The following is a 27,478-nucleotide window of genomic DNA, read 5'->3' on the forward strand; positions in this document are numbered from 1 at the left end:
ATTCCTGCTATTTTTTTTTAAAGCTGGTCAATCACTAAGCTCCTTTGAGTGATGGTGAAGTCAAAATTATGACTGCCTGATTTTACCCTTCACTGCACTTGTCAAAAAAATTAAATTAAAGATCATGCTTATGAATATAATGCATGAACTGCTGCCTGGCATTCTGAAAGATAGAATGTCCCTTCTGTCCAGCCACTCACAGAACAGCATGTCACACGATACTTTAATATGCAGAGGAAATAACAGGGCAGAGAGAACATTCTTCCTCTCAGGAAGAATGAGGTACATTCCACAAATGGCGTTCAGAAAAATTCATATTAGTAAAAATAATAGTAATTACGCTAACACTAATATTAGATCCTTCAAACCTGTATACTGCTTTCTCATTTCCAAAGTGTTTCCACATATAATTTCATCTAACATAAAGGATTGTTAATATTTTAAAGTTTGGTATAGGACTGCTTGATTTAGCTTCACAAAGACTTGGTTTCCTGAAGAATAAGCATCCCATGTATACTATTAAATATTCTATAAAGAGGAAATTCTACAGCAAGAGTCAAATTGCTCATACTTTCAATAAAAATATGTGGAAAAATGCCATTCATTACCCAAAGCCATTTAAGGCTTTAGAGTTATAAGAATGGAGAAAATAATTGTTCTATCTATGCTACTGAACTTAGCAACATAAAGTCTAATTTTAAATGTTTTTCTATAAGTATAAAAATATTCATTATATATAATTCACATAATTACAAATTCATATGATTTATATATACATAATTCAGTACACACACACACACACACACATATAGAAATCTATACACCCATGCAAAGGGTCTTCAACAAGTTTGTAGAAAATGCATATAATATAAAAACTATCATGGATTTCAAAATTGTTGCAGCAAAATAAACTTATAATTTAATTTAGAATATTCGACTTTCTAAAGTCTGACCTTGACTCTTCCAAGATAATTCTTGAGGTCAATTTGTCAAGTATCTTTCTAGACAATGTATTATTTGTGTGTTTATATATTTGTAGGTATGTACTATTTATCTGTATCCATTTGTGTATGAGATAAATACATGACTAGGCTGGTACTCTTGTACAGGAAATCCTCAGAAACCAGAAATATTGAAAAGCCTCAATCAAGAGTTGTAAGCAAACACTGAAATCCATTTACTTTGAGGTATCTGCCTATCCTAGATGGTCTAGATTTGACAACAATAGTCAAACTTGAGCCACTGGAGGTCTTTTAATAACAGACTTTACTGGCCCCCACCTCATATTTTTTGATTCAGTAGATCTGGGTGGGACTCTAGAATTTATATTTCCAACAAGTTCCCTGGACATGCTAATGATACAGAGTCCACAACTGTGTCAAGATGGAGAACCACCGATTAATACTTGGGTTTAGATGAGCTACATCTGTGAGGCGTAATGGGGCCATTGCTTGTGTCATAAATATAGAGGGACATTTCCTCTGTCAGGAAAGAAAAAGTCAGATTTCTGAATCTCATATATGCATTAACCTGGATTCAGTCATTAGGAAACAACAAAAACAACAAATTGTAAGTGAAATACATACTTTAAACTATTCCTAAACTGGTAGTATTTTCAGGTATATCAGAAAAGCAAATATAAATACATGACCTCTTAAACCAACTTCAAAAGGTTCTCATACATACACACACACAAAAGCTAAAGAACATGGCAACCAAACAGACAGACACAATATATAAGGAAATAACTGTAAAAATAAGTTTGCAGAATCAAACTTCATAGATGAGAGATCCTGACATGTCAGATACAGAGTATTAAAAAGATATTTTAGGGAACCAGCAGTTAGTGTAATGGCTATGTTGCTGGATTCCCACGTAGTCGACCACGGTTCACATCCTGGACCTGGTGGCTTAAAACTCACGCCAGGCATGTGTGCGTGCGTGCCCAAGATCCTGGGAGGAGAATGGAGGAGAAGGGATTGCGGCGTGACCATCCCCTCTGGGGGTGATTTCTCGCTTTCTGTCTCTCTGTCTCTCTCTGTCTGTCTGGCGAGTGCACGCGCCCTGTAGCGAAAACCTCTCAAAACAAACAAACAAAAACAAACAAAAAAGATATTTTATATATTAATTAAAGTATAGCCAGGTATATTTGAAAAGGAACCAAATAATATTTGCAAAAAAGCAAAATGATAATGCTTGAAATTTCAAAGTCAGGGACGATTTAAAAATCAGGTGAATTAGAGTTGACTAGAAAATTAACAAATTAAATGAGAGACTTGAAAACAACAAGAAGGCATCGGAGAGTCAAGAAACACAGAAAAATATGCAACATGTGTTAAAAGTCATGAAGGATAGAGAAAGAAAAGAAAGTAGTAGAGAAATAATAGTTGGTGAGGCAACAGGTAAGATTCTTTCAGAAGTAATGACAGATGCCAATGCCCAAGTTCAAGAAGTACAGCAAATTCCAAGAAAGATAAATGAAAGGAAATCCATATGTAGACATATTACAGTGAAATGATTGAGCATGAGGGATAAATAGTAGATTGTCAAAGCAACCAGGAAGAAAAGACATATATGCTAAAAAAAAGTAATAATTACTATATACTGAGAGATTATTTATGAACTACTGTATTGATATGATTGAGAAAATATTTTCAAAGTATTGCAAGAAAAGAACTATCAACCTCAAATTTTTACCCAAATTGCTTTTAAAAGAAAAAAAATGTTATAACATTTTGAGACAAAGTCTGAGAAGTTTTTTTTTTTTTTTTTTTTTGGAGAGGTTTTCACTATAGGGCGCGTGCACTCGCCAGTCAGACAGAGAGAGACATAGAGACAGAAAGGGAGCAAATCACCCCCCCAGGGGGGATGGCCATGCCACAATCCCTTCTCCTCCATTCTCCTCTCGGGATCTTGGGCACGCACGCACACGTGCCCAGCGTGAGTTTTAAGCCACCAGGTCCAGGATGCGAACCACGGTCTACTACGTGGGAGTCCAGCGACATCGCCATTATGCTAACTGCTGGTTCCCTGAGAAGTTTTAACTAAAAAAATTTCTAGAGGGTTTACTTCTAAAGGATGAGGGAAAGTGTGAGAAGCTCATGTTTTATTAAAGTTTTTATAGTGATGTTCTTTCCATTTGTTAAAACTGGGCTAAATTTTCAGGAGTTTTAACTAATACAACTGGTCTTATCCAAGCAATTTTCAAATAATTCTGACTTGCTGATTCATAGATCACATTATTATTTATGCCAGATGCTGACCAAGCTATTATGTCTTAAATAACTAATAATTCCATTATTGGTATGGTGTTGATTAAAGTACTCTGTAGTCGATGAAGTTTCAATCAAATAATAACAATGAAACTATATCCAAAAGTCCACACTATTAAAAAAAAATGTAAATACAGGGACTAGCAGTTGGTGTAATGGCTACATCCATGGACTCCCATGTAGTCAACTACAGTTTGAGTCCCAGACCCGGTAGCTTAAACTCATGCTAGGTGCGTGTGTGTGCCCAAGATCCTGAGAGGATAATGGAGGCGAAGGGATTGAAGCATGGCCATCCCCCAGGAGATGATTTCTCACTTTCTGTCTCTGTCTCTCTCTGTCTTTCTGGCAAGTGCACGTGCCCTACAGCAAAAACTTCTCTAAAAAGAAGAAGAAGAAGAAGAAGAAGAAGAAGAAGAAGAAGAAGAAGAAGAAGAAGAAAGTGCAAATACAGTTAGAAATAGTTTGATTTAAAATGTTGATGTTCAATATTTTTGTGAAATATTTACTAAAGTAATAATGTTTCAGTTGAGTCTATAATGTTAACATTTATTCGTTCAAAAAATTAGCTCTAATTTCCAAGAGGGAAAAAGATTACAGGAGCTGTGTCATTGCTAGAAGACGGAAATAAAAAAAGAGAGATCTTGACATTAAAAAACTGTATGGACTTGAGCAAGCTACAGAATCATTTACCATCTGTACTTTTAAAACATTTTAAAACATTCTGTAGGATGAGAAAGTTTGACCATATGTTCTCAAGACTTCTGGGTCTAAATACAGTTATTATGATGATATATGCTGTGAATCTAGGTGAGTTCATTTTCTATGATCCTTGAAATGTGTCATGAGGTAAACCAAGGTAACTAGAAGTGTCTGTGAGGCTGAGAAGGAAGGCAAGAAAACTCCAGGGAGGACAGAATTAAGATGGGGACCAGTGCAATCTATAAATAAGAATGCCTGAAGCTTCTCTTACTAAAAATTAGGAGACAGATGACCAAGCTAGAAAATAAACTGATAATTCTAAAATGGGAGAAAAATCTAGAAAGAAAGGGCATGATCCACATTACAATTTTATAAGGAATATTGTATTACTTCACCTAATACTACAATATTCTATTTGCATATCTTGTATGAGAGGATGATCATAACTTTGCATCATGACAGGAAATGAGAAATAGGCGACAACCCAATGGGTGAATTCAGGTACATAGGTTATTTTGCCAAAATAGAAACATTGATAAATAATAATGAGGGCCATGGCATAATAGAATCATCAACCACTGCCTGACAGATTGTGTTCCCCTTGTTACTTCTTCTCTAGCAATTTCTACTGTTTGTCATTGAATCCATCTTAGGAACAAATGCACAATTCCCATGTTTCTGGAGAGTGACTAATATTTACATTTCACCATGATGCCTCAGACAGAATAGAATGTTCCTGGTAACAAATTTGCAGTTATCACATTGTCAACTTGGACTTTATGACTCAGCAGATTCTTAGACCACAGATCTAGAGGAAGTGAAGTCATATCAGTGAGTTCTTTTGGGTAATCATCTAAGGAGGATGACAGTTCCCAAACAAAGCAACTTATTTAGGAAGGGGAAGAAGCTTTCACACACTGGATGGCATAACTTGGAAGAATTCCCTTCTTAATTAAAAGTGAAAGAACTGCTGCAGTTTATCACCCACCACGTGGTGCCAGGAAGGAGTAACAGACTCTGGCTGTGGAAAACAACCTCTGACAGCAGGTCATGCATTGATGGAAAACACTCAGGGAGGTAGAGCCTCTCTAAAGAAAAAGCAATTGTTGTTTTGCTACTAACTCATTTTGCAAGCATGGCTTTAAGAGATTGTCCAGGAAAGGACTCTTACAGTAGGAAATGAGAGCCCTGGCTACTCTCCCAACCAGACACTAACAAAGCTTACATCTTGGGTCAGTTATTGCTGCTGGCCTTCTCCATGACCCTGAAGATGGCTCTAAATGGTTCTAAACTTTCAAGAGCATGTCAGTATATTAGGACAATGTGTCCCCTATCCTGGCCTTGATTATGACAGCAGTAATAACAGAAATCACTAACAGAATGCCAACCTGTGCCAGGAACTTAGGACATATTATTTCTGTTTTTAAACACTTACTAAGGTTCATCCTTCATTTCTTGTGCAGAGGGGAGGGAAAGCCCATGCTGTATCCTTCTCTACCTCTCCTCACTTACAGTGAGCCTGCGAAAAGGACAATCTCATCTGCACTCTCTCTCAGATCTACCTGTCTATCAAGAAGTCATGTCCTGGTCTGCTTCTCATCTGATAAATGAAGTAGGGCAGTCTCTATCCAAGCAGTTGAGGGTTGAGGACACCTATGGTTGTTCACGAAGGCACAGAGGTTATGTATTTCATATTCAGAAGTGAAATCTAGTCTTAGGAATCCTATCTGGGGGCAGGGCAACAAAAATGCCCTGGTCTAACTGTATTAGTTAATAAAGGAAATGTTTTGATTTCAGCCTTTCTTACAGTTTTCTCTTTTCACTTGGTTCTGAACTCATAGGAAAGTGAAAGCAATGCAATTGCTTTCTACTTGGATCTATAAAACTCACAGGGATGCTGAGCGATTAGAGAAATATGCGGCAGCTCGGGGTCTCTTTTCAAGTGAGAACCTGCTGCTAGGAGAGGCATCCAGCAGCCACACTTCCAGAATCTGTGGGAGCATTGTATTTATACTAAGGCCACTTTCCCCCAAATTTCTTGGAGAAAAGGAGCATGGGGAAGTGGGACACTAAAGCCCAGCCATTTTTGTCTGCTATAGCACTCTTCCTCTATAGATCTCTTCAGATTTTATCAGATTATACTGCAGGGGAGGCCACCTTCTAGCTAATCCACTTTCCTTCTCTCTTTTTACCTTCTCTGTACACTCCCCAGTTCCTCTTCCCTTCATTCTTCACAGCCCTACCCCCTACAAATTTCCTGTCTTCCTACTTCTCTCCCCACCTGATACCGTCATTTCACAACAGAAGAAGCAGGGCTTCAGGCAAGAAAGTAGAAGAGCTATTAGGTCATTGGGAATGTCATGACGTATTTTTCTATACAAAAATGTATCATGACTTTCCTGATGACCCAATAAATATGCTCCTTTTGAGAAATCTATGCACATGCTTAGGTTTGGAAAAAAAAAAATTAGCTTCTCTCCATTTTAAAAGAAATGTTTCATGATTTATATACTAATGTCAAGAGACCATTATTGCTTCATAGAACTGAGCCCAGTTAGATCTGCCCATTCAATGAAAAGATGCATTGGCCTCTAGAAAATAGAAGAGAATGCCAGAGAAAGGAGACATTTCAGCATCTCTTTCTGAGGTTTGATTCTGGTAAGACTCAGAATGTATTCATGATGAAAACAAATTATCCTAATAATTTGTTATCAGCACTGCTGATCAGCTTGTATGAGAGTCCTTCAAAACCATAGCAGGAAAATGGAATTAAAGGACGAGTTTATCTTGGCACAAGAATAGTTTTAAATCGATGCATATTTTTTTCCATAACATGCATCCATGTAAATAGATCTTGACCTTCACCTTTACAAGCTTTCTGAACTCATAAACACTACCTATGACTTTTCTCTTTGCAAAAATCAAAAACACATCACAGTGAGAAAATGATTTTTCCCTCTTTAATACTGCTAGAGAACACATGTGCTCGCCAAAAGAAGAAAGGGAGTGCAGCCTCTGATGGGCATGGCCATACCGCAGTTCTATTTCCTCAATATGTCTCCATCCCATCAGGATTTGGGGCATGCACAAACCCACACCCAGAGTGTTTTTCAAGTCTCTGGAGCTGAGATTCAAATCACAGTAGGTCATCTGGGATTTGACGCCCATCCATAGCACTCAAATGCTATGTTAAAGGACCAACTCCAAATTAGATTTTTCTTTCCTTTTCAAGAGAGATTTTTGCTATAGGGTGCATGTGCTTGCTGGAGAGACAGAGAGAAAAACACAGAAAGGGGATGACCATGCCACAACCCCTTCTCCTCTTATCTCCTCTTAGGATTTTGGGCATGCACACATACAGGCCCGGTGTGAGTCCATAACATGCATCCATGTAAATAGATCTTGACCTTCACCTTTACAAGCTTTCTGAACTCATAAACACTACCTATGACTTTTCTCTTTGCAAAAATCAAAAACACATCACAGTGAGAAAATGATTTTTCCCTCTTTAATACTGCTAGAGAACACATGTGCTCGCCAAAAGAAGAAAGGGAGTGCAGCCTCTGATGGGCATGGCCATACCGCAGTTCTATTTCCTCAATATGTCTCCATCCCATCAGGATTTGGGGCATGCACAAACCCACACCCAGAGTGTTTTTCAAGTCTCTGGAGCTGAGATTCAAATCACAGTAGGTCATCTGGGATTTGACGCCCATCCATAGCACTCAAATGCTATGTTAAAGGACCAACTCCAAATTAGATTTTTCTTTCCTTTTCAAGAGAGATTTTTGCTATAGGGTGCATGTGCTTGCTGGAGAGACAGAGAGAAAAACACAGAAAGGGGATGACCATGCCACAACCCCTTCTCCTCTTATCTCCTCTTAGGATTTTGGGCATGCACACATACAGGCCCGGTGTGAGTTTTAAGCTGCTGAGTCTAGGACTCCAACTGTGGTAGACTTTGTGGAAGTCCAGCAATGTAACCATTACATCATCTGCTGGTCCCCCAAACTGGATTTTTTTAAACTATGGTTTTTTATCCTAACAAACTAAACCTGAATCTGATTATTTTTTTTAATTTTCACATGCAGGAGATAGTAAACACATTAGAAAAGAATAAAACAATTTCTCTGAGATTTTTGAACCCTGAGGAATGTCTGAACAGGACAGTATACACATAACTTAAAAATTAAATACACATTTCTTTGCACCACATAATTTTCTAAAGAGAGGAGGAATTGGACTTACCCTCACTGGAGTCTTTTGAACATTCTGGCTTCTTTGCTTTGCTCTTCTTATGGAGTGGAGAAAGGCCTTTTGGCTCTAACCCCTCTGGAAGTACAAGATTTAATATATTCTTATTTAAATATTTACCAGTTGGGTTCAAAATTATGTTGAAGTTTAAAGATGTTTTCTTCTTAGTAAACCCACACACACGGAATGTTAACTGTAGAGTCATCTGTCATCAGAGCTGAGCTGAATTTTGGCAAGGACTTGTGATTCTCTAGCCTACATAGATTTAAACTTAAGGCTTAGCTGAGATGTTTTTATAGACATCATTAATGATTCACATAAATGTTAAATCTTACAAAAGTGAATTTTTTTTTTAAATTTAAAAAATTCTCCATAAGGGGACCTCCCCTTCCAATTTTTTCTCTGCAGAGAAGTTTGATTTACAACTTGAACATTGACCAATTGACAGTTGTCATTGTACACTTTTATTTCACTCAGTTCTCAGAGGAGGACTAATAATGAAATGTAAAGTTGATGCATTTGGGGAGGAGGCTTAAAATTATCTTGTTTCTATTTAACAGACTTCTTCAGTAATCCAGAGTCTAAACAACTTCCATATGCCCTTGATTAAATGATTATGCTTTCTGTTTTCCTCAGTGCCCCTCCCAGTCTATTTAAGGGGGCCAACACGTTAAATTCTGAAGACAGTTTTAGGAAAAGATTCCTAAATTCATTCCATTTGGGTAGAGGATAATTTGTTAGGCATTAATTTCCATATCCAGTCCTGGTATCTTTACAGAGCTCAATGCTTATGTCTTCAACTCTCTGCATGGTATCTTGTTTTGGATTTGGGGCTGGCTGCCTTCCATTTCCCCCTCCATCCACCTCCTACCCTCACTGTGCTGGATCATGACAATGAACTTCTTGGTCCTCTGTTTTCCTATTATCTAATACTAGCCATGGAGACCCCAAAGTATTTACTGGCTAGATTGCAGGGAGTCTTCATGGGCTGATTATATCCCTTTTTGGTTGGCTTTCTCTACTCGGCCCTCTCTTTCTGTTGGTCCTAGAGCCACCCCTTTCCCACTGACTTTTCAGGCTGAGATTTAACTATGTAGTTAACTATTATTATTATTATTTTTGAGAGATATTTTTGTTATAGGGTGTACCAGAGAGATAGAGGAAGCAAGAAAGGACCGCCTGGGGGATGGCCATGCCATAACACCTTCTCCTTTATTCTCCTTTTTGGGATTTTGGGCATGCATGTACACAGACTGAAGTGAGTTTCAAGCTACCAGGTCTGGAACTTGAACCAGGGTCAACCATGTGAGAGAGTACAACAATATTACTTTTGGCTATGGCTCTGCTGGTCCCATAGTTAACTATTCATTTCTGCCCTAATGGTTTCCTTCATGAAACCTTCATCAATAAATGAGCCTGTTAGGCATTTCAAACTTAGCACCAGTCAGAACAACACATTTGATGACTACCAACCTGTTTTTTCCACAGTGTTTTCTATCTGAAAGAATGGTATTACTCTCTACCCAGAAATTGAAACCAAAACTGAAATGTCATCCTCAATCTTTCTTTTCATTTATTTTTCCAGTTCAAGCAATCATAAGACCTATCGGAAGTCCCATCACCTCTGCTCTAAACACATCCGGCATTTATCCCTGTGCTTGTCATCTGTAATCACCTTACTAGCCCACACAGCAGTACCTTTTGCCTAAGTTACGTCAACACCCTTCTAAACTCTAACGGCTTTTCATCTAGTCTTCTCATCTAATCTCCCTGCTTTTCTTTATTCCCTACAATCTATTTCCATAGCATCCAGTGACATCTTTTAAAACAGAAACCGGACCATGTTATTTGCTGTTGTTTGTTTAATAACCATTACTTAGAATGAGATTCAAATTCAATTCCACATCATTCAGGCTGAACCTATTGCTAGCTCATCTTCCACTTGTTCTTCGGCCATACAGTTATGAGCTCCTTTTGTGCTCTCTAGTCATTGCTAGGCTGGCTCCTAACCTGGGACTTTGCACTTTCCATGTCTCCCCCATCCCTCCAATACACACATTATCTGCCTCCTTCTCTACCTTTGAATATCAGATCAGATTTAACTCCCATGAAAGGCCTTCCTTGACCACCTAAAGGTCCTCTCGAAAAGAAAAGCTCTCTCAAACACACCATTTGTATCTTAAATGATCTTTCTGTCTTGTTTGTTTCTTTACTCTGTCTCCTAATCCATCCCTCCCCCCTCCCCCAAAGAATGTAACTCCATGAGAAAGGGACACTTTTTTCTTTCCTTTTTAGTTTTTTTGCCATAGGGCTCATGCACTCACTCAAGAGACACAAAGACAGAGAGGGAGGGAATCACTTTCCCCACCCCCACTCCAGGATGGATGGCCACACTGCAGTCCCTTCTCCTCTATTGTCCTCTTGGGATTTTAGGCAGGTGCACACATGTGCTCAGTGTGATTTTCAAGCTGCTGGGTCTGGGTCTCAAATTGCATTCAGCCACCTGGGACTCCAGTGCCTTAACTGCCACATCACTTGCTGGCTCTGGGCACTTGTTTTTTTATAAACCCTCTTTTATCCCTGGTGCCTAGTAGTGTCTTAAGGATTTTATTTAAAATTTTATTTTTGCTTCATCCAGGCCTTTGTTTAAGGCCAGATATAACAGAGCCCATGCCTGATTCTCACTCTTTCAGCAGCTATGGCCTCATGCCAGGATTCTAAAATTATACTGCAGAGCTATGGCAACTCATTTCTCTTTTCCCATTTATTAAAAAAGGAACATAACAAAGGGAAAAAAAAACTCTCATTTGATAGATGTGCTATTAAAAACTTTGGCATTATAGACTACAAAAGGTTTGGGGCACAAGGCTAGGTTTTCTGTGGTTGCAAGTTAGTCACATCTAAGGTCATTACCATGGCCAGGTGAAAAATTCTGCCAATGACTACATTAGCAGCTCCCCCAAACTTCTGTCACCAGGTGTGAGATGGATGTTGACCCTTGGAGTGGGTTCAACAAAAACAGAAATGAGATGCTTGGAACGGCTCACTGAACACAAATGCTGGACTCAAAGGGATTCATAAAATGGGTAAAGCAACATTTGCAATCTCATTGGGAGAAGACGCTCACCCTTCCATGCTCCTGAAATATGTTGTCTGCAACTGGCATCAAGAGAAGTTCCCAAAGCTGGAAATTCAACACCAAATCAGCACTTTTTCTTTTTCTTTTTTTAAGTTTTGTTATAGGGCACATGCACTTGCTGGAGAGGGAGGAGGAAAGTGAGAAATCAACCTCAAGGAGGATGGCCACTCTGCAATCCATCCCCTCTCTTCCGTTCTCCTTTTGGTATTTTGGGCACACATTCACATGTGTGTTTTTTAAGCCACTAGGTCCAGGGTTTGAACCACACAGTCAGACATGTAGGATCCAACCACCTTAACCTCCATGCCATCTACTAACCCAAACCAACATTTCTTTCTTTCTCTCTCCTTCTTTCTTTCTTAAGAGATTTTTGCCTGTGTGTTCACCATAGAGAGAAACAGAGACAGAGAGACAGTGAGAGGGAAAGTGAGAAATCACTCTCCAGGGGAGATGGGCTTACCACAATCTTTTCTCCTCCATTCTCCTCCCAGGATCTTGGGCACAGTACACATGCCTGGAGTGAGTTTCAAGCGAGTTGGTTTGGGACTCAAACTGCAGTTAGCCATGTAGGAGTCCAGCAACATAACTGCTACACCATCTACTTGCCCCAAACCAGCATTTCTTAAAAGTGAATTTTTGTGAATTATATTCTTAATTCTGGATTTTCTATTTGGGCATTCTTGAGAGCATGACTGAGACTTAGAATGACAAGTGTTTACTCATATTTAAAGATATTTAACTATACCAAAGTTTGGTACTTTTTGGTTAGTCAGTGCACATGGATATTAGATTGTTGGAAAAAGTCACGACACATTTTTTTTACATAGAAAAAAAGCATGAGTTTTCCATCTTAATATATTAATCATGAACAGTTACCTACGATGTAAGTATTCTACCACTTTATGACACCATGGGTAAAGTGCTTCAAAGCATTCCAATGAAAGTCACTGATACATATGGCCTCTATACTCAGGTTTCTACTTATGGCTCAAAGGAATAACTCACCCACTTGTTCCTGTTTCTCCTTAACAGTACATCATGTTTTCTAGGTTGCCTCTATTTCTGGAGATAGAAACTTGGAGTGCTGTAATGAGCATGGCTTTGACCTCTGAGGAATGCAGCTCTGCACCTAGTTCTAATGTGGCTGAGTTGCCACAGGTGGTTGCTGATTTTTTGTCCCTGCTGGCTCAGACTGGGGTCAGCTTCAGCAGGGCATGGTCATAGAAATGAAAGGACATGGGAGAACATTTACCATATCAGAATAAAAGAGATGATTAAGGGACTTACAAGGAATCTCAGGCACCTCGCAAGTGGGCAGAGCCTCACCTGGAAGGTAATCTTGACTGATACCACCTGAGACGTAACTGCCTCTACTTACTACAAGAATCTGAAGATAGGAGTAAAAAAGCTAAGAATGTGAACTTTGGGTTCAAGCAGATCTGTACTCAGGTTCTGGTTCTGCTACTTAAGGAAGGCATTAATCTGCTAAACAATGACAGTCCCTGCTTCATAGAAATGTTGTGTGTGTTAAATGAGTTTATGCATGTCGAAAATTGACATAAAGCATACACCCACTTAGTATGGCTCTGCAGAAGTATGCTGGGGCTGACTTGAGGCAGCTCTCACCAGCTAATTGCACCATCTCTCCCCACGTCCCACATTCATTGACCCTCTGCTTAGTAGCTTTCAAGGACTATACTGTGTTTGCACCCCAGAAATCTGCCAAGTCTTTATACTAAGGCTCCCTCAACCCAAAGAGTCAATTTACTAGCAGCCTACTGGGTTTGGATATACAATTTGCTCTTCATTATTATTTGCTAGTATTTTTTGGCAGGTGGATTCACTCAAGCAGTCTTTCACTAGTATCCACTGCATTCTTAGAAAAATCCCTCCAGCTTTTCTATTTGCATGAGAAGAAGAGGTGATGCAGTCTAGAGAGAAGGCAACAGCTAATGATCCCGAGAGGCTGGTTCAGTGACTGATGGTGGAGACCAACATGCTTGACTGTGATATCGGAAGGCAGCCAGCCTACACATAACATTTGGCAAGGCCAGCTGGTATGCCATAGAACCATCCAGTACAAAAATCCCTTCTGATTTCAGCACTCAACTGTTAAGAAGAGTAGCTCCCCAAGCCCCTTCTGCCTGAGTGACTTAGCATCCAGGGGCTATTGAGTATGACTTGAGCAGCTGTACAGCTGCTGGAGACAAAACTCCCAGGAAACATGGTGGGACTAAAATCAGAAACGATAATCCAATTCATGCTCCCAAACCTCACATGCTGACTCCAACTTTGTGGACTCTGCATTACCATTAATAATAATTTTTTAAGAAAATCACTGAGTGGTTTGGTTAGCTAGCTACATCTCATTAAGAAGTCAACTCCCTTTGCCTAAAAATGTATACTTATGCACTTAAGCAAATGATCCATGGCAAGATAAAGAAAGTCCTTACACTGTCTGGCTGAAAGAGCAATATGCCCTCCAGCTGAAGAATATCCGAAGGACACTTCAGGTGAGCAGGATCAATCAGAACAGCAAACATTCAACATTAAACTCATGGAAGTCAATCTAAGACAGGGTGACCATTTGAAGCCTTTTTTAACATACAGCTTTTAAACATTAAGACATTCTGCATGGGTAAAGGAATTGAAATTTTACTTTGGGCAAGTAGAATCCTTATGCCAGGTTTTCTCAGAAGCAGATACTGAGACAAGGGTTTGAGTGTAACTAGATAAATTGAGAGATTATCCCAGGAAGGACCAGAAGGGAAGTAGGAAAGTGAGACAGGAAAAGCAAGGTAGCCATTATGGGATGTGTTAATGAGCAAGTTCTATTGTGGGCAAAAAGAGCTTAATTCTACTGAGGCTTTCTGAGTGATTTTACAGAATTGTGCTGTCCAATACGGTAGCCACTACCCACATATTGCAAAAGTATATTTGACATGTGACTAGTCTGAATTATGAATGTAAAATATGCACCATTTTAAAAGACAGTGTAAGGAAAAATGTAAAAATAATCAACTCATATAATTTTTATGTTGAAATGACAATAATTTGAATTAGGCAAAATATTATTAAAATTAGTTTACCTTGTTTCTTTTTCAATGTGGCTATTAAAAAATCTAAAATGACACATGAGGCTCACATTAGATTCCTACTGTACATCACTGGAACAAAACACCCCTCAGATGTGTCCTACAGTAGAATTGATCAACCAAAACTCCTCTATCATTGGCTGGGGAGTGGTGCAGAAAAATTAACTCCCTGATACTTTGAGTTTGCTTTCATAACCAGAAAAGAACACTTATCCAACAGTGATGACAAACTTTCCCTATAAAACTGTTGTAGGGGACCAGCAGTTGGTATAATGGCTATGTCGCTGGACTCCCATGTAGTCAACTGCAGTTCGAGTTCAGGACTTGGTGGCTTAAACTTACACTGGGCACATGTGTGTGTGTGCCCAAGATCTTGAGAGGAGAATGGAGGAGAAGGGATTGTGGGGTGGCCATCTCCCCTGGGGGTGATTTCTTGCTTTCTGTCTCTGTCTTTCTGGTGAGCACACATGCCCTATACCAAAAACCTACCAAAAAAAACAAAAACAAACAAACAAACAAACAAAACTGTTGGCATTGTAAAACAGTGAATGTCAAGGGTATGGACACAGCTATTGCTACAGTCCCTCTACCTTCTTCATTTCTGCTCCTGACTTAGATCATTCCTCTACTTCTCACGCCCTCTGAACCCATTGCTTTTGGAGAGACTAGAAAAACCTTATAAACCAAATGTGCTCAGAGCAGAGAAGAGGAGACAAGAGCTATGATCATTATTTACAGAAAGTTCATAAAGCAAAAGAAACTGGTGTTATTTCTTTTCATGGAGACAGGAAGTGGTCAGGGGAGGGAGAGAGATTTCATAAGGAGAAGGACCATTTTTAGCAAACTATACCTAAGGAGATGAGTTATGTAAGAATGGAAAGAGTTCCCCGATAAGGGATTGAGATAGTTAGCTGTTTGTAGGGGGTTCTGGTATTGGATGTATTAGATGGGAGGTGACACAAGATAACCTCTGAGACATATTTTTGTTTGTTTTTAGGTTTTTGCCATAGGGCACATGTACTCACTGGGAAGAGAGAGAGAGAGAGAAAAAGTGAGAAATCATCTCCCAGGTAGGATGACCATGCCACCATCCTATCTCCTCTCTGGATTTTGGACATGGATGCACATGCATCCAGAGTGATTTTCAAGCTGCTGGATCTGTGACTCAAATCATGGTTAACCATGTGGGAATCCAGCATCCCAACCACCAAACCACCTGCTGGCCCCGAGATATCTATTTTAATTATAAAACTTGACCTCTTTTCATAGTAGAGCAGTGTAGCTTTCAAAATGGAGAAGACAAAGTTATTAACCATAGAATTAAGTTCTACATCCTTTTGATATCTTTGGTATTTTTTGAATGAGTTAGAGAAAATTAGTAACTAACTGAATGATTATTATGTTCCAGCTATGTTCTAAGCAATGTGAGGAACATTTTAAGTATGTTATATCATTTAATCCCTCAAATCAAACTATATGGTAAGAATTATTGCCCCCCAGAAGTATAAACTAAGGCTTAAAGAAAAAGAATGCTTAGCCAAGGTCAATAGGTGTCAGAGTTAGAATTGAATTCAGGTCTATTATTCATGGATTCTTTGTCAAGAACATGGATTCTTTGTCAAGAACATATTAAGTACTGTCTTAGTCCAGAAACCATGTTCTTACCACTACATTCTCTCATAAACACTAGCCTTTTTTAAATTGGCATCCATTTTATTAGGTTGTCAGAAAAGTCATGACATATAGAAAAAATTTTATATAGAAGAAATATGTCATGACTTTTCTGGCAACCCAATAATTTCTAATCTTGAGAGTAACATGTAATATGTGGAAAGTATATTTACCAAAGGAGTCGATGGCAATATTTTAGGTCAGACATGCTCTGCTGAATTATTCCCCATCAACAGATTGAGTCTATTTTCATTTTCCTTGAACCTAAGTGAGCTTGGGCTATTCTAAAGAATAGAGTTTGATGGAAATGGTGATCCTGGTCCTTAAAAAGGATAGAGTTTCTTCCTGGCCCACAAACTTTTTCAAGAAAAGTTCACTTTGGAACCTGGCTGCTCTGCTGTGAAGAAGCCCAAACTACATAAAGACGACATATGCCAGGGTTTCAGAAAACTGCCACAGCTGAGGTTTCCACTGATGACTGGTCTCAATCAAGGGCTAGATATGTGAGCGATCTTGAGCCCAGTCCCTTGTTGTTGAGACTTCTTGCTGAGCCCCAGACCTTGTGGGATAGGATGATCAAGTTGTCTCTGCTTTGCTGTGAGTGACTTACTCACCCACAGAAAATAAGTGGTTGCTTGAAGTTACAGTGTGAGGAGTGATTTGTTACACAATTCTATGAACTTAGCATCATGTTTTGTTTTTACTTTAGCTGTCAGGAAGCACAAAGTCAAATTTAACATTCACATACAGTACTATTAGTCTTAAGAGTTAGCACAAATATTTTCTTATGTTATGACATGAAGCATACATTTCTATGTTATTACCCTTATTTTTTCTTTTTTTGAAAACTGTATGAAGTGTACATAAACAATAAAATGCTCTCAGCTTGCTCCCATATAATAAAATCATGAATTTAGTACCTGCATCTTCTTTCATGTCAACATCTTCTTCTTCGTTACTATCATCTATTTAAAAAATAAGAAAAGATAAAGGCTTATATAAAAGCTGTAAACATTAGAATTCTCCAATTGACTAATGAAAAAAAAAGAACTTAAAAATCTTAATGGGAAAGGAACTGTTAAAGTATGTATTTCTGTTGCTTTGTATTAACCCATTGAATTAAAAAAAAAAAGGTACATATTGGGGAATAATTTAACACCTAGGGCTTACATTTCCTTTAAAAAAATCCACTATTGTTATTTATAACAAACTATTTGTGAAATGCTTTGTTTTATTTATACAAGTTATGAAAGTTATGTATAGTCATTTTGATAATTTCAGTATCTCAAATCTAAAAAATTATGGACTAAATACCATATTTTCTATGTTTGCTAAAGGTATGCATTCTTACTTGAAATAACTGAGAAATGTATACAGGATGATTTAGGGTAACACAAATCAAATCCCTGCATTGCCCCATGAAAAGTTCTACTTTGCTAGACATATGAATCCAAACTTTTCTTTCATATTTTTCCCCAAAGGGCTCGTCAGTGAGATAGAGATGGAAGAGACAGAAATAGAGAAATCACCCTCCCCCAGGGGGTATGGCCATGCCACTATCTCTTCTCTTCCATTCTTCTCTTGAGATCTTGGGCATGCACTCACACACACCTGGTGTGAGTTTTAAGTTGCTGGGTCCGGGACTTAAACCACGGTCAACTACATGGGAGCCCAGTGACGTAACCATTATGCCATCTGTTGGTCCAGAGCTCAGCATCTTAATCAAAACTTTTAACCATGTGTTTTCAAGGGCCCCTACCATTGCACTATTCCTGTATAACTCCTATTTCCCAGAACAATCTTCTCAATTCAGCCAGGATGTGTGATTTCTCTGCACTGACACCCTTGACGTTTTGAAGTTTTGACACACTGCCATCCTCCTCCTTGAATGCTTTCATAGCCAGCATTAGGGTAAATCCTAACCTCAGGGTAATGATAGTAGGGAATGAGACATTTGTGGGTGCTTAGATAAGCAGGGTGGAGCCCTTATGGATGGAATTAGTGCTATTACAAAAGAGTTTCAAGAGACTCTTTGCTTCCTTCTACTGTGTGAGACAGAGAGAAGACAGCTATTTAAAAGAAACAGAGCCCTTGTCAGACACCGAATTTGCTAGCTTCTTGAGAAATAAATGTCTCTTGTTTATAAGCCTCCAAGTCTGTGGTATTTTGTTACAGAAGCTCAAATGGACTAAAATATTAGTCAGGGCCAAATCCTGTCCTGTTTCCACACTTGCCCTGTCTAGTCACACCGCAATCCAAATTCAGAGTCAGCATCACGTGCCTTAGTTATTTTGGTAGTCTCCCACCTGCTCCCCTCTTTTATCCTTTTTCTGACTCCCATTTCTTTTAGATGTGCCTCTCAAATTAACCTTAAAATACACTTCTGATCTGATTCACGTGGATTCAGTGACTGCCCCCTGCCTAATGAGAAAGGCCTAGATTTTTCCTGGTAATAGTCACAGTTAATCAATTCTGGTCCCAACCATTCTTCTCAGTTTTACCTCGTCTATTACTTTCCTGTGAGCACCTACACAGAGGCCACACTTGACTCTCTGTTCTCTCAAGGTCCCCTTCAGTTTCCTCTACCTGCCTTGGTGCTTCTGGCAATGCCCTTCTCCATGTCTATTCACCTTCAAGGCCAAGCTTAAGGCACGATAGCATCTGCTTGACCCAAGTTTGAATGACTGGAGTTTTCTTTGGTGCATCTTATTTTTACTGCCTTCGAGTATGAATTTAAAGACATTTGAGCATAGGCCTGTCTACTTGTCCGCTACCCACTCATTTACCACAAGTACGATCTTGGAGGAGTTAACTAATCTCCTCAAGTTTCAGGCTTAACAACAGTAAAGCAGGAAATGATAATAATGCCTACTACATAGAGTCGTTTTATGGATTAAATGAGATAATGCCATAGAAGGTTTGCGGACATTTGGAAAACATTGTTAAGTGCAAAATATTAGCTATTTTTACATAAAATCCCTCAGTTTAGTTACTTGTTAAATACCTGCCTTCTATCTGCCATCTCTAGACCATAAATTCTACGAGGATAGAGACCACATCTCCTGTTCTTTTATATGCCCTGGAACCTTATACCATTCATTTTATATACTGGATTCAAAGAAATTTCCATTGAATCACATTTTTATTATTTCTTGTCCAGAAATTATGTGTTAAGACACATTGTATCTGTATGTTGCTTTATAAATAGTGAAAATTCAGTAAAGACTTGCAACTTCCTCCTAGACATATGCTTTATAACTTAATCATCTCATAGCCAGATTTATTCAATATGAAACTCTTCTAAGTGTTAATCATTGATGAATATTAGAGATATATGAGTCAATGGAAATGGAAAATACCTTAAATTTGAAGTTTTAGAAAAATAATCTCTTTTTTGGCTTGTTTTTATCTATTATTTATTTATTTATTTATTTATTTATTTATTTATTTATTTATTTTTGCTATAAGGCACATGAGCTTAGCAGAGAGACAGAAAGTGAAAAATCACCCTCCAGGGGGGCTGAACATGCCACAGTCCCTTCTCCTTCATTATCCTCTTGGGATTTTGGGAACGCATGCACATGCACCTGGCATGAATTTAAAGTTGCTGGGTCCCTGACTTGAACCATGGTTGACTATAGGGGAGTCCAGCAACATAACCATTACACCTTCTGCTGGTCCTGAAAAGTAAATCTTGACGGCTATAGTTAATTTTTAAGTAAACTTCTTTAAACTTGTCTACCATCCAAATATGTTAAGAAACCTTGATGAATTTCTATTAATTGATTTCCTTCATTCTTTCTATGAATGCATTTTGAAAAGGAGAATACCTATTTCCTAAGAAAATAAAATTTTCTAACATATGATTATCAAAACATTGCAAAGGAAACTCTTCATAGATCTTTTCTGAACTTAATATATTTAAACACAATTTTATTTTCCAGAACCATCAAAAATCTCTATGGCAACAGAATTTCAGAGTGGGATTAAAAAATAATTTCCAGAATTTGAGAGTGGGAAAGTAAAAGAAAAGTCAAAGTCCCTTTGCTATCACCCATGTGTCCATTTGTCTGTCTAGCAAGCACTTGTTGATAGGTCTTTGTGTTTGGGGCATAGAAAACAGCAAGAAGAATCAGACACTGAAGGAGTTGTCTAGAACCTTTTCAGTAGTAAGGAAATTAAGACATGCAAACCCTTTGGCAGAGTGCAGTCATTGCCATTACAAAGGCGTCAGAGGGGGAACCAGCAGTTAGCGTGATGGCTATGTCACTGGACTCCCACGTAGTCGACTGCGGTTCGCGTCCCAGACCCGATAGCTTAAAACTCACGCCAGGCGCATGTGCGTGCGTGCCCAAGATCCCAAGAGGAGAATGGAGGAGAAGGGATTGCGGCATGACCATCCCTCCTGGGGGGTGATTTCTCACTTTCTGTCTCTATGTCTCTGTCTGGCGAGCGCATGCACCCTATAGTGAAAAATCTCTCCAAAAAAAAAAAAAAAGGCATCAGAGGAAGGATCGGTACTTCTAGCTGACCTACTTGGACGGCTACTCAGAAAACAACATTGGGACAGAGACTTGGACTTCATAGATTGCCTTGGTAACATCATGCAGAATGACTCCCATAGGCTAAAGGATTGGACTTATTTTCCTTCATTCATTCCACTCATTTACTGATTTATTCATACAATGGTTAAGAATCGGCCCAGGATCTCACCTCAGACTTCTTGGGTTTACTTCCAGAACAAAGCACATAAAAGCATGCAGTTTGGGATATAAAAAAAACTATACCCCCATTTCTTCATTTGCAAAATAGGGATAATAAATTACCACCCTCCGAGGGTTAGTAGTACATGTACAATGTTTACGCAGAGTGAGCATTCAATGAAAGTGATTATGATGTCATTATCATTACTACTCTTGTTATATGAACAGCCATTTATTGAGCTTTACCACATGCAAGAACTATACTCAGCCATGGAAATACAGGCTAATGATCCTTTCTCTCAAGAAGCTCATGAAGTAGGTGACACATTATAGAAAAGTAAAAGAGCAGCCAGAGTAGAAAGGTAAGCAGAGGTTCTAGTCAGAAATGAACAAGAGGCAGCCGGTTGGAGAGGACTATGAAGGCTTTCCAGAAGACAGGAAGCTTCGAACAAATCCTAAAGGAGTTGGGGAAAAGAAAGGCTGCAGTAGATGCCCAGGGATGTAGGAAACATTTCCTAAGAAATTGTGAAAAACGTGCCTTGATTGTTTGGTAATATTTGTATTAAAATCAAGCACAGAGTACTTCTGGTCTGCAAAACATCGAATGTGCCATTAGGTTTTTTTCTTTTTTGGAGAGGTTTTCACTATAGGGCACATGTGCACGCCAGACAGAGAAAGACATAGAGACAGAAAGCAAGAAATCACCCCCCAGAGGGGATGGTCATGCCGCAATCCCTTCTCCTCCATTCTCCTCTTGGGATCTTGGGCACACATGCACACGCACCCGGCGTGGGTTTTAAGCCACCGGGTCTGGGACGCGAACCGCAGTTGACTACGTGGGAGTCCAGCGACATAGCCATTACGCTAACTGCTGGTTCCCAATGTGCCATTAGGTAATAAGGATATAGTTAATCCATGTTAGTCTAACAATTCTATATAATATGCTCACTTCAGTCATATCTCTGCTGCAAATTTCTAGCATGAATTTATTCTAATGAAACTAGGAACCAAAAAGAAAATATGAAAGAAAAGGATGATAGCCTATGGAAATAGGGAGGCATGCCATTCAACATTTGGATGCAGTGAGGAGACTGATGGCACGTGAACACAGAGCTGTGCCCTTTTGAACAGTTCTTCAAGCATCGTACTTCTTTGTTAGAGGACAAAAATGAAATAAAAGGTGTCTAGCCAAAGTGAGACAAATACCATTTCAAAATACAGAGCAATCCATCAGATGGTATTGTTCTGTGTTCAGAGACATCAGTTTCAGAAAACCCCTGTCCCTTCCCAGGCATAGATCATACAGAAGATAAAGCTCCATTTTATCTTAAGAGGCCTCTTTGATGTTAATTTCATAATGGAAGCTGTTTTTATTCACTGCATCCTTCTCTGTCAGATTACCCTGTTCAGTCTGCACAAAATATACAAATATGAATTAAAGTTCTTATTTTGATCAAAAATACATGTGAAAATCAACTTGTTTTTCATGAATATCCAGTTTTTGATGACGGCTAGTTTCTTATACTTCAGAAGCCCCTTCATGAGAATGTGTCCTACCTACTTTGAGGTCTATAATACCTATATCATCTTCTTTGGGAGACAGAGTGAATAGGAATGATTTTATCTTAATCATTATACCTGTCTTCTGAGAAATGTTTGTTTCCCACTAGCAAACACTCTACACTTTGAAAAATTAGATATGCTGTGGATTTTGGAATCACTCGAGAAGTATCTTACGCCATTATCTACAGACCCCCATAATTAATATGTCTTTGGGGGAAGCAGAAAGAACAAAAACAAAGGAAGTTCCACAGGAATTTATGTTAAAGCAGAAGTTCTCCAAGTGTGAGCTCCCTGTCAACTGCATTATCACTACCTGAAAATTGTTAGGAATGCAAACTCTCAGGTCCCATTCAAAAATCTAATGAATCCGGAACCATCAGTTAGTGTAATGGCTATGTCGCTGGACTCCCATGTAGTCGACCGCGGTTCGCGTCCTGGACCCGGTGGCTTAAAACTCACGCCGGGCGCATGTGCGTGCGTGCCCAAGATCCCGAGAGGAGAATGAAGAAGGGACTGTGGCGTGACCATCCCCCCTGGGGGGTGATTTCTCGCTTTCTGTCTCTATGTCTCTCTCTCTCTGGCTGGTGAGTGCATGCGCTCGATAGCGAAAATCTCTCCAAAAAAAAAAAAAAAATCTAATGAACCAAATGCTCTAGGGGAGGAGGCCAGTAGTCATTATTTTTTTCAAGCCCTCCAGATGATGTTCATATATGCTGAAGTTTAAGAATCGCTGATACAAAGTAGTGATATTAATATGTTGGTAGGAAACAGTCTATGTCCATCTGTTTGAATATCCCAGCTGAGCTATCTCCTGAAGTTTCACTAACACTAATGTGATGAGGGATGCCCGAGTCACACGGTTGCTGAGGCTGAGAAACAGTTATGTCCTTTGTAAGGTATGATATGCTTTTTTTCTATGTCTGAAAATCACACAGCTACTATGTCGATGGATGGCAGGATAATGGCCCATGGCCAAGATTGTTAGATTGATTAGGAGACATGTGCATGGAGTGAGACTAACATCAAAAAGGTCTGTGGGTTGCAAAAAAAAAACAAAAGCATGTTATAAAGGAGAAAGTTACTCTCATGAACTATAAAGGTACCGTCTCCGGGCTCAGCCCCAGTTGTGCGCACTGCTAAGATGCTGCTACTTAGAGACTGAAGTCATGTGGGAGCCATTAGTTTGGTTCCTAGCCCAACCTAAAACAAAACAAACTGGGCACAGTGACGTGTCTGTCACACCAACTCTCTGAGAGGTTAGGGCAGGAGGATCCTAACATTGTGAGACTCTGTCAAAATATCAGTCAATTCATTACTCTCTCTTTTTTTCTCTCTCTCTCACATTTATCAATTAGTCCTCTCTAGCCCCAATGGAAAAAAAGGACAGACAACTACAACAGATCACATAATTCTCTCATCAAAATTTCAGGGAGGAGGCTAGATGGTGGTACAGTGGTGAAATGTGAAGGTCTCTGAGAACTAGTCATATGGGAAGGTCCCAGGTTAGCTTACTGAGACCTCCCTAAGTATTTCAGGGCACATGTGTGCCCACAAATCCAGGCCGGTTGAAGCTAGGGCTGAATCATGGAGCATCATGACCCTGTTAGGCTTTCTGTCTATCTGTCCCTCTGTCTTTGTCTCTCTCTTGTTCATGGAAGAAATAAACTTAAAAACAAATTTCAGGGAAATCCACACATATGGCCAGGTTTGTGAAGGAAAACAATTATAATAACTGTAACTGAATTACAATTACAATGCACATACTCCCAAGTTCTATCCCTTAGAGCCTTATTTCTTACCACAGGCTTCAAGATCAGCCCTTATCTTTTTAGTATTTCTTAGCTGAGAATTGCATTTACAGAGAAAGGAAATATTCATAACAAAACTAAAACTCTTCAGGATTTCTATGCAGTAGAGAAGATGCTGGTATAATCATAACTTCTTATGAGACTCCATAAACCAGAAACTCCAGGCAAAGAATTGCCCATAGGGAAAGTCTTCACAGAGCAGGATTCTTGACTTTATGTGGAATATTTGCACCTGCTAAATCTAACAAATTGCTAAATGTACTTTCTGCAAGGTAATTGGTAGTTCCAGGAGACATTTTCTTTTTCTTTTTTGTTGGAGAGGTTTTTGCTATAAGGTGCGTGTGCTAGGAGACATTTTTTTAAAAAGCAAAAAGTTTATTTATTTATTTTTCTCCAACTGGTCCTTGGCCAAAATGAGCCCTCAAATCTCATTAATCTACAAATCAGTCATAAATTAAAGGCACTGCTTAGAAAAGCAGCATGATTCTGCTGCTCCTGGCTTGCCCAGCTGTGCATACGATGACAACGAATACTGAGTTGTGAGATGCAGGAAGAATGGGTTTGGGAAATGGAGGGATCGCTTTTAAATTCAGTTTTAGATATGTTGAGCTGAAGATGCCTGAGAGATTCTTACTTCCAGATGGCCTGTGCGTAGAAGAGTATACGAGAGAGGGCTGGGCCAGATGCAGGTGAATGGCAGAAAGAAATCTGAGCAGTTAGCAGGATAAAAGCTGCTTGGTCAAGGCCACTAAGGGCTCCAATGGGTGATGTGAAGTCATGTGATCAGACGTGCGCTAGTTTCAGTAATCCTGCTCAACTGGTCAAATAATTTCTAATAACCTCAACAAGGATGAATGTGATAGAAGAGTAGAGACAGTTGTGCGAGGGCTGTGGATTATGGAGTGAGCAAGTGAGAGAGACAGGCAACTTCAAAGATACATGGCTGAGAGTAGGAATTAGGTCCAGGCATAAAGTGGAACACAAGTTGGAGGATTTTCAGTTATGACATTGTTCATCTTTTGCTTACTTCTGTGCCTCATTAGGACTTATTTCATTGTATGTTATTCCTCAAAAGCATTTTCCTCTAGCATTTCCCTCAATCTTTTCAACTAAAGAGGAGGATTTGGCCTACCCAGAATGTTTGAAGGGCCTCATCAAGGCACCCCGCAGGGGTCTCTGTAAAGATGCCTAGAGCATCCTCCCTTCTCCAAGTAACATTTAGTCATGTCTGCTTTACCCGAACTTCTTAATGAGATCAAACTTTGCTTAGTCAAGGCTTGTGTTCCTGGGTCTTTATTTGTTCTGTTGTTTATCAGCATTTGCTACACCTCCTGCACTCTCTCCCCTCCTTTGAAGGGACAGATTGCTTTCAGTCTGTGCCTGCTGCTTGTTCCTGCAGTCAGGTTGCTTGGTTACAACAACACTTCACTGGATTTTCATTGAAGGCAAAATGTGTTTGTAGCTTTTGAGGCCCATCAAGTAGGAATAGCACCCATTTCCGAAGAAGGCAGTTAACTCATTTACATTACATTACAGAGAGCATGGTCTTGTAAAATTCGAAGAATCCATGTGATCTGTACATTGAAAGTATACAAATGTGTCATGTCTCTGTAATTCATAATTCATAATTAAAGAAAAAATATGAATTCTATTACTTTGCAGTCTTTCTATACAATGAACATGACATTTGAGGAAAAAATACAATGCAGACTATGTAAGTAGTTTTTGTTTCTTTTACTTCGTCAAAGATGACTGATACATTGGTTTTCTATTGCTGCTATGACAAATTTCTCATAACTTCTTGGCTTAAGACAACACAAACTTATTAAATTGAAGGGTAGGCCATAAGTCCCGCTTGGGTCCAATAAAGCTCAAACCAATGAGATCACAGGTGGCACGGCGGTTAAAGGCATTGGATTCCCACATGGCCGACCACAGTTCAAGTCGTGGACCTGGCGGCTTGCTTTCTTGCTTTCCCTTTCTCTCTCTCTCTGGTCAAATTAAAAAACAATGCAGACTATGTAAGTAGTTTTTGTTTCTTTTACTTCGTCAAAGATGACTGATACATTGGTTTTCTATTGCTGCTATGACAAATTTCTCATAACTTCTTGGCTTAAGACAACACAAACTTATTAAATTGAAGGGTAGGCCATAAGTCCCGCTTGGGTCCAATAAAGCTCAAACCAATGAGATCACAGGTGGCACGGCGGTTAAAGGCATTGGATTCCCACATGGCCGACCACAGTTCAAGTCGTGGACCTGGCGGCTTGCTTTCTTGCTTTCCCTTTCTCTCTCTCTCTGGTCAAATTAAAAAATAATGATAACAAATGGAGTTAAATAAATAAGTTTTCTAAAAAGAGAGAGATCACAAAACTTCATTCTTCCTGAAGGCTTTGGGAATCTGTTTCCTTGCCATTTTCATTCTAGAGGCTACCCACATTCCTCCCTCCACCTTCAAAGCTAGTAACGTTGAATCTCTCTGGACCTTCTTCTATCGTCACATAGCTCTGTGCCTCTCCTGCCTCCTTCTTCCAATTTTAAAGGCCACTGTTTTTACACTGGCCCCACCCACAGAATCCAGGATAACATCTCTGTTTTAAGGTCAGCTAATTATAACCATAACTCTATCTGCAACCTTATTTCCCTTATGCAATATAATCTAGCATGTTCACCTGTTCTGTGGTTTAGGATGCAGACATCTTTGGAGGAGCACTTTTCTCATTTCTTATGATGACAACCCAGTGGTTGTTTTCCCTTCATCACAGATGGTTTTGACTTGGCTGACTCTTCCCTGGCCACTGGTCACCTTTCTCAAAAATTCACCACTTCTGTCACCAATGCTTCCTCAAGCTTCTGTCTTCTGATCATGTTGGCACGCAAAGAGGAAAGAAAACATCAAAAGCTCATGACACCACGTGCTTCATGATTGTTTTTGCAGAACTGATGACCAGAGAGTTGAGGAAAAGAAGAAGGAATAGGAACATGTAGATATGCCATATGATTGGAAGAACAATGGCTTTTCAAGAGACTTAGCACTATTACTGAAGATAGATGATATGTGACTTTTTAGCCAACAAATAGCTTTAACCATTGTCTATGTTTTCATGATAGCTATGGAAAGAAGCCCTTCATAGTGGAACGCCTTTGAGGTAAAAAAAAAAATATTCAACTGTGTGACTTTGGCCAATTTACTGAGTTATCTTCAGCCTCTGTTCACTACTAACCCCATAAAGGCAGATGATGCATCTCTGCCATAAGGAGTTGCTGGCAGGCT

General features: G+C 39.2%; 1 protein-coding gene across 2 annotated transcripts in view; it reads right to left on the reverse strand.

Annotated features, from left to right (window-relative positions):
* LOC102499676 (O-acetyl-ADP-ribose deacetylase MACROD2-like) overlaps positions 1-27,478 on the reverse strand; it is a 223,519-nt gene that overhangs the window by 183,553 nt on the left and 12,488 nt on the right. For both annotated transcript variants that reach the window (XM_014585984.1, XM_006143653.1), the window contains exons 2-3: positions 17,051-17,095; positions 8,220-8,303 (exon numbers count right to left, since the gene is read on the reverse strand). In XM_014585984.1, the coding sequence (XP_014441470.1) occupies positions 8,220-8,303; positions 17,051-17,095 (129 nt within the window). The remainder of the gene's footprint in view (positions 1-8,219; positions 8,304-17,050; positions 17,096-27,478) is intronic.

This window comes from Tupaia chinensis, unplaced genomic scaffold (assembly GCF_000334495.1).
Source record: "Tupaia chinensis unplaced genomic scaffold, TupChi_1.0 Scaffold000101_1, whole genome shotgun sequence".
Classification (NCBI taxonomy): Eukaryota; Metazoa; Chordata; class Mammalia; order Scandentia; family Tupaiidae; genus Tupaia; species Tupaia belangeri.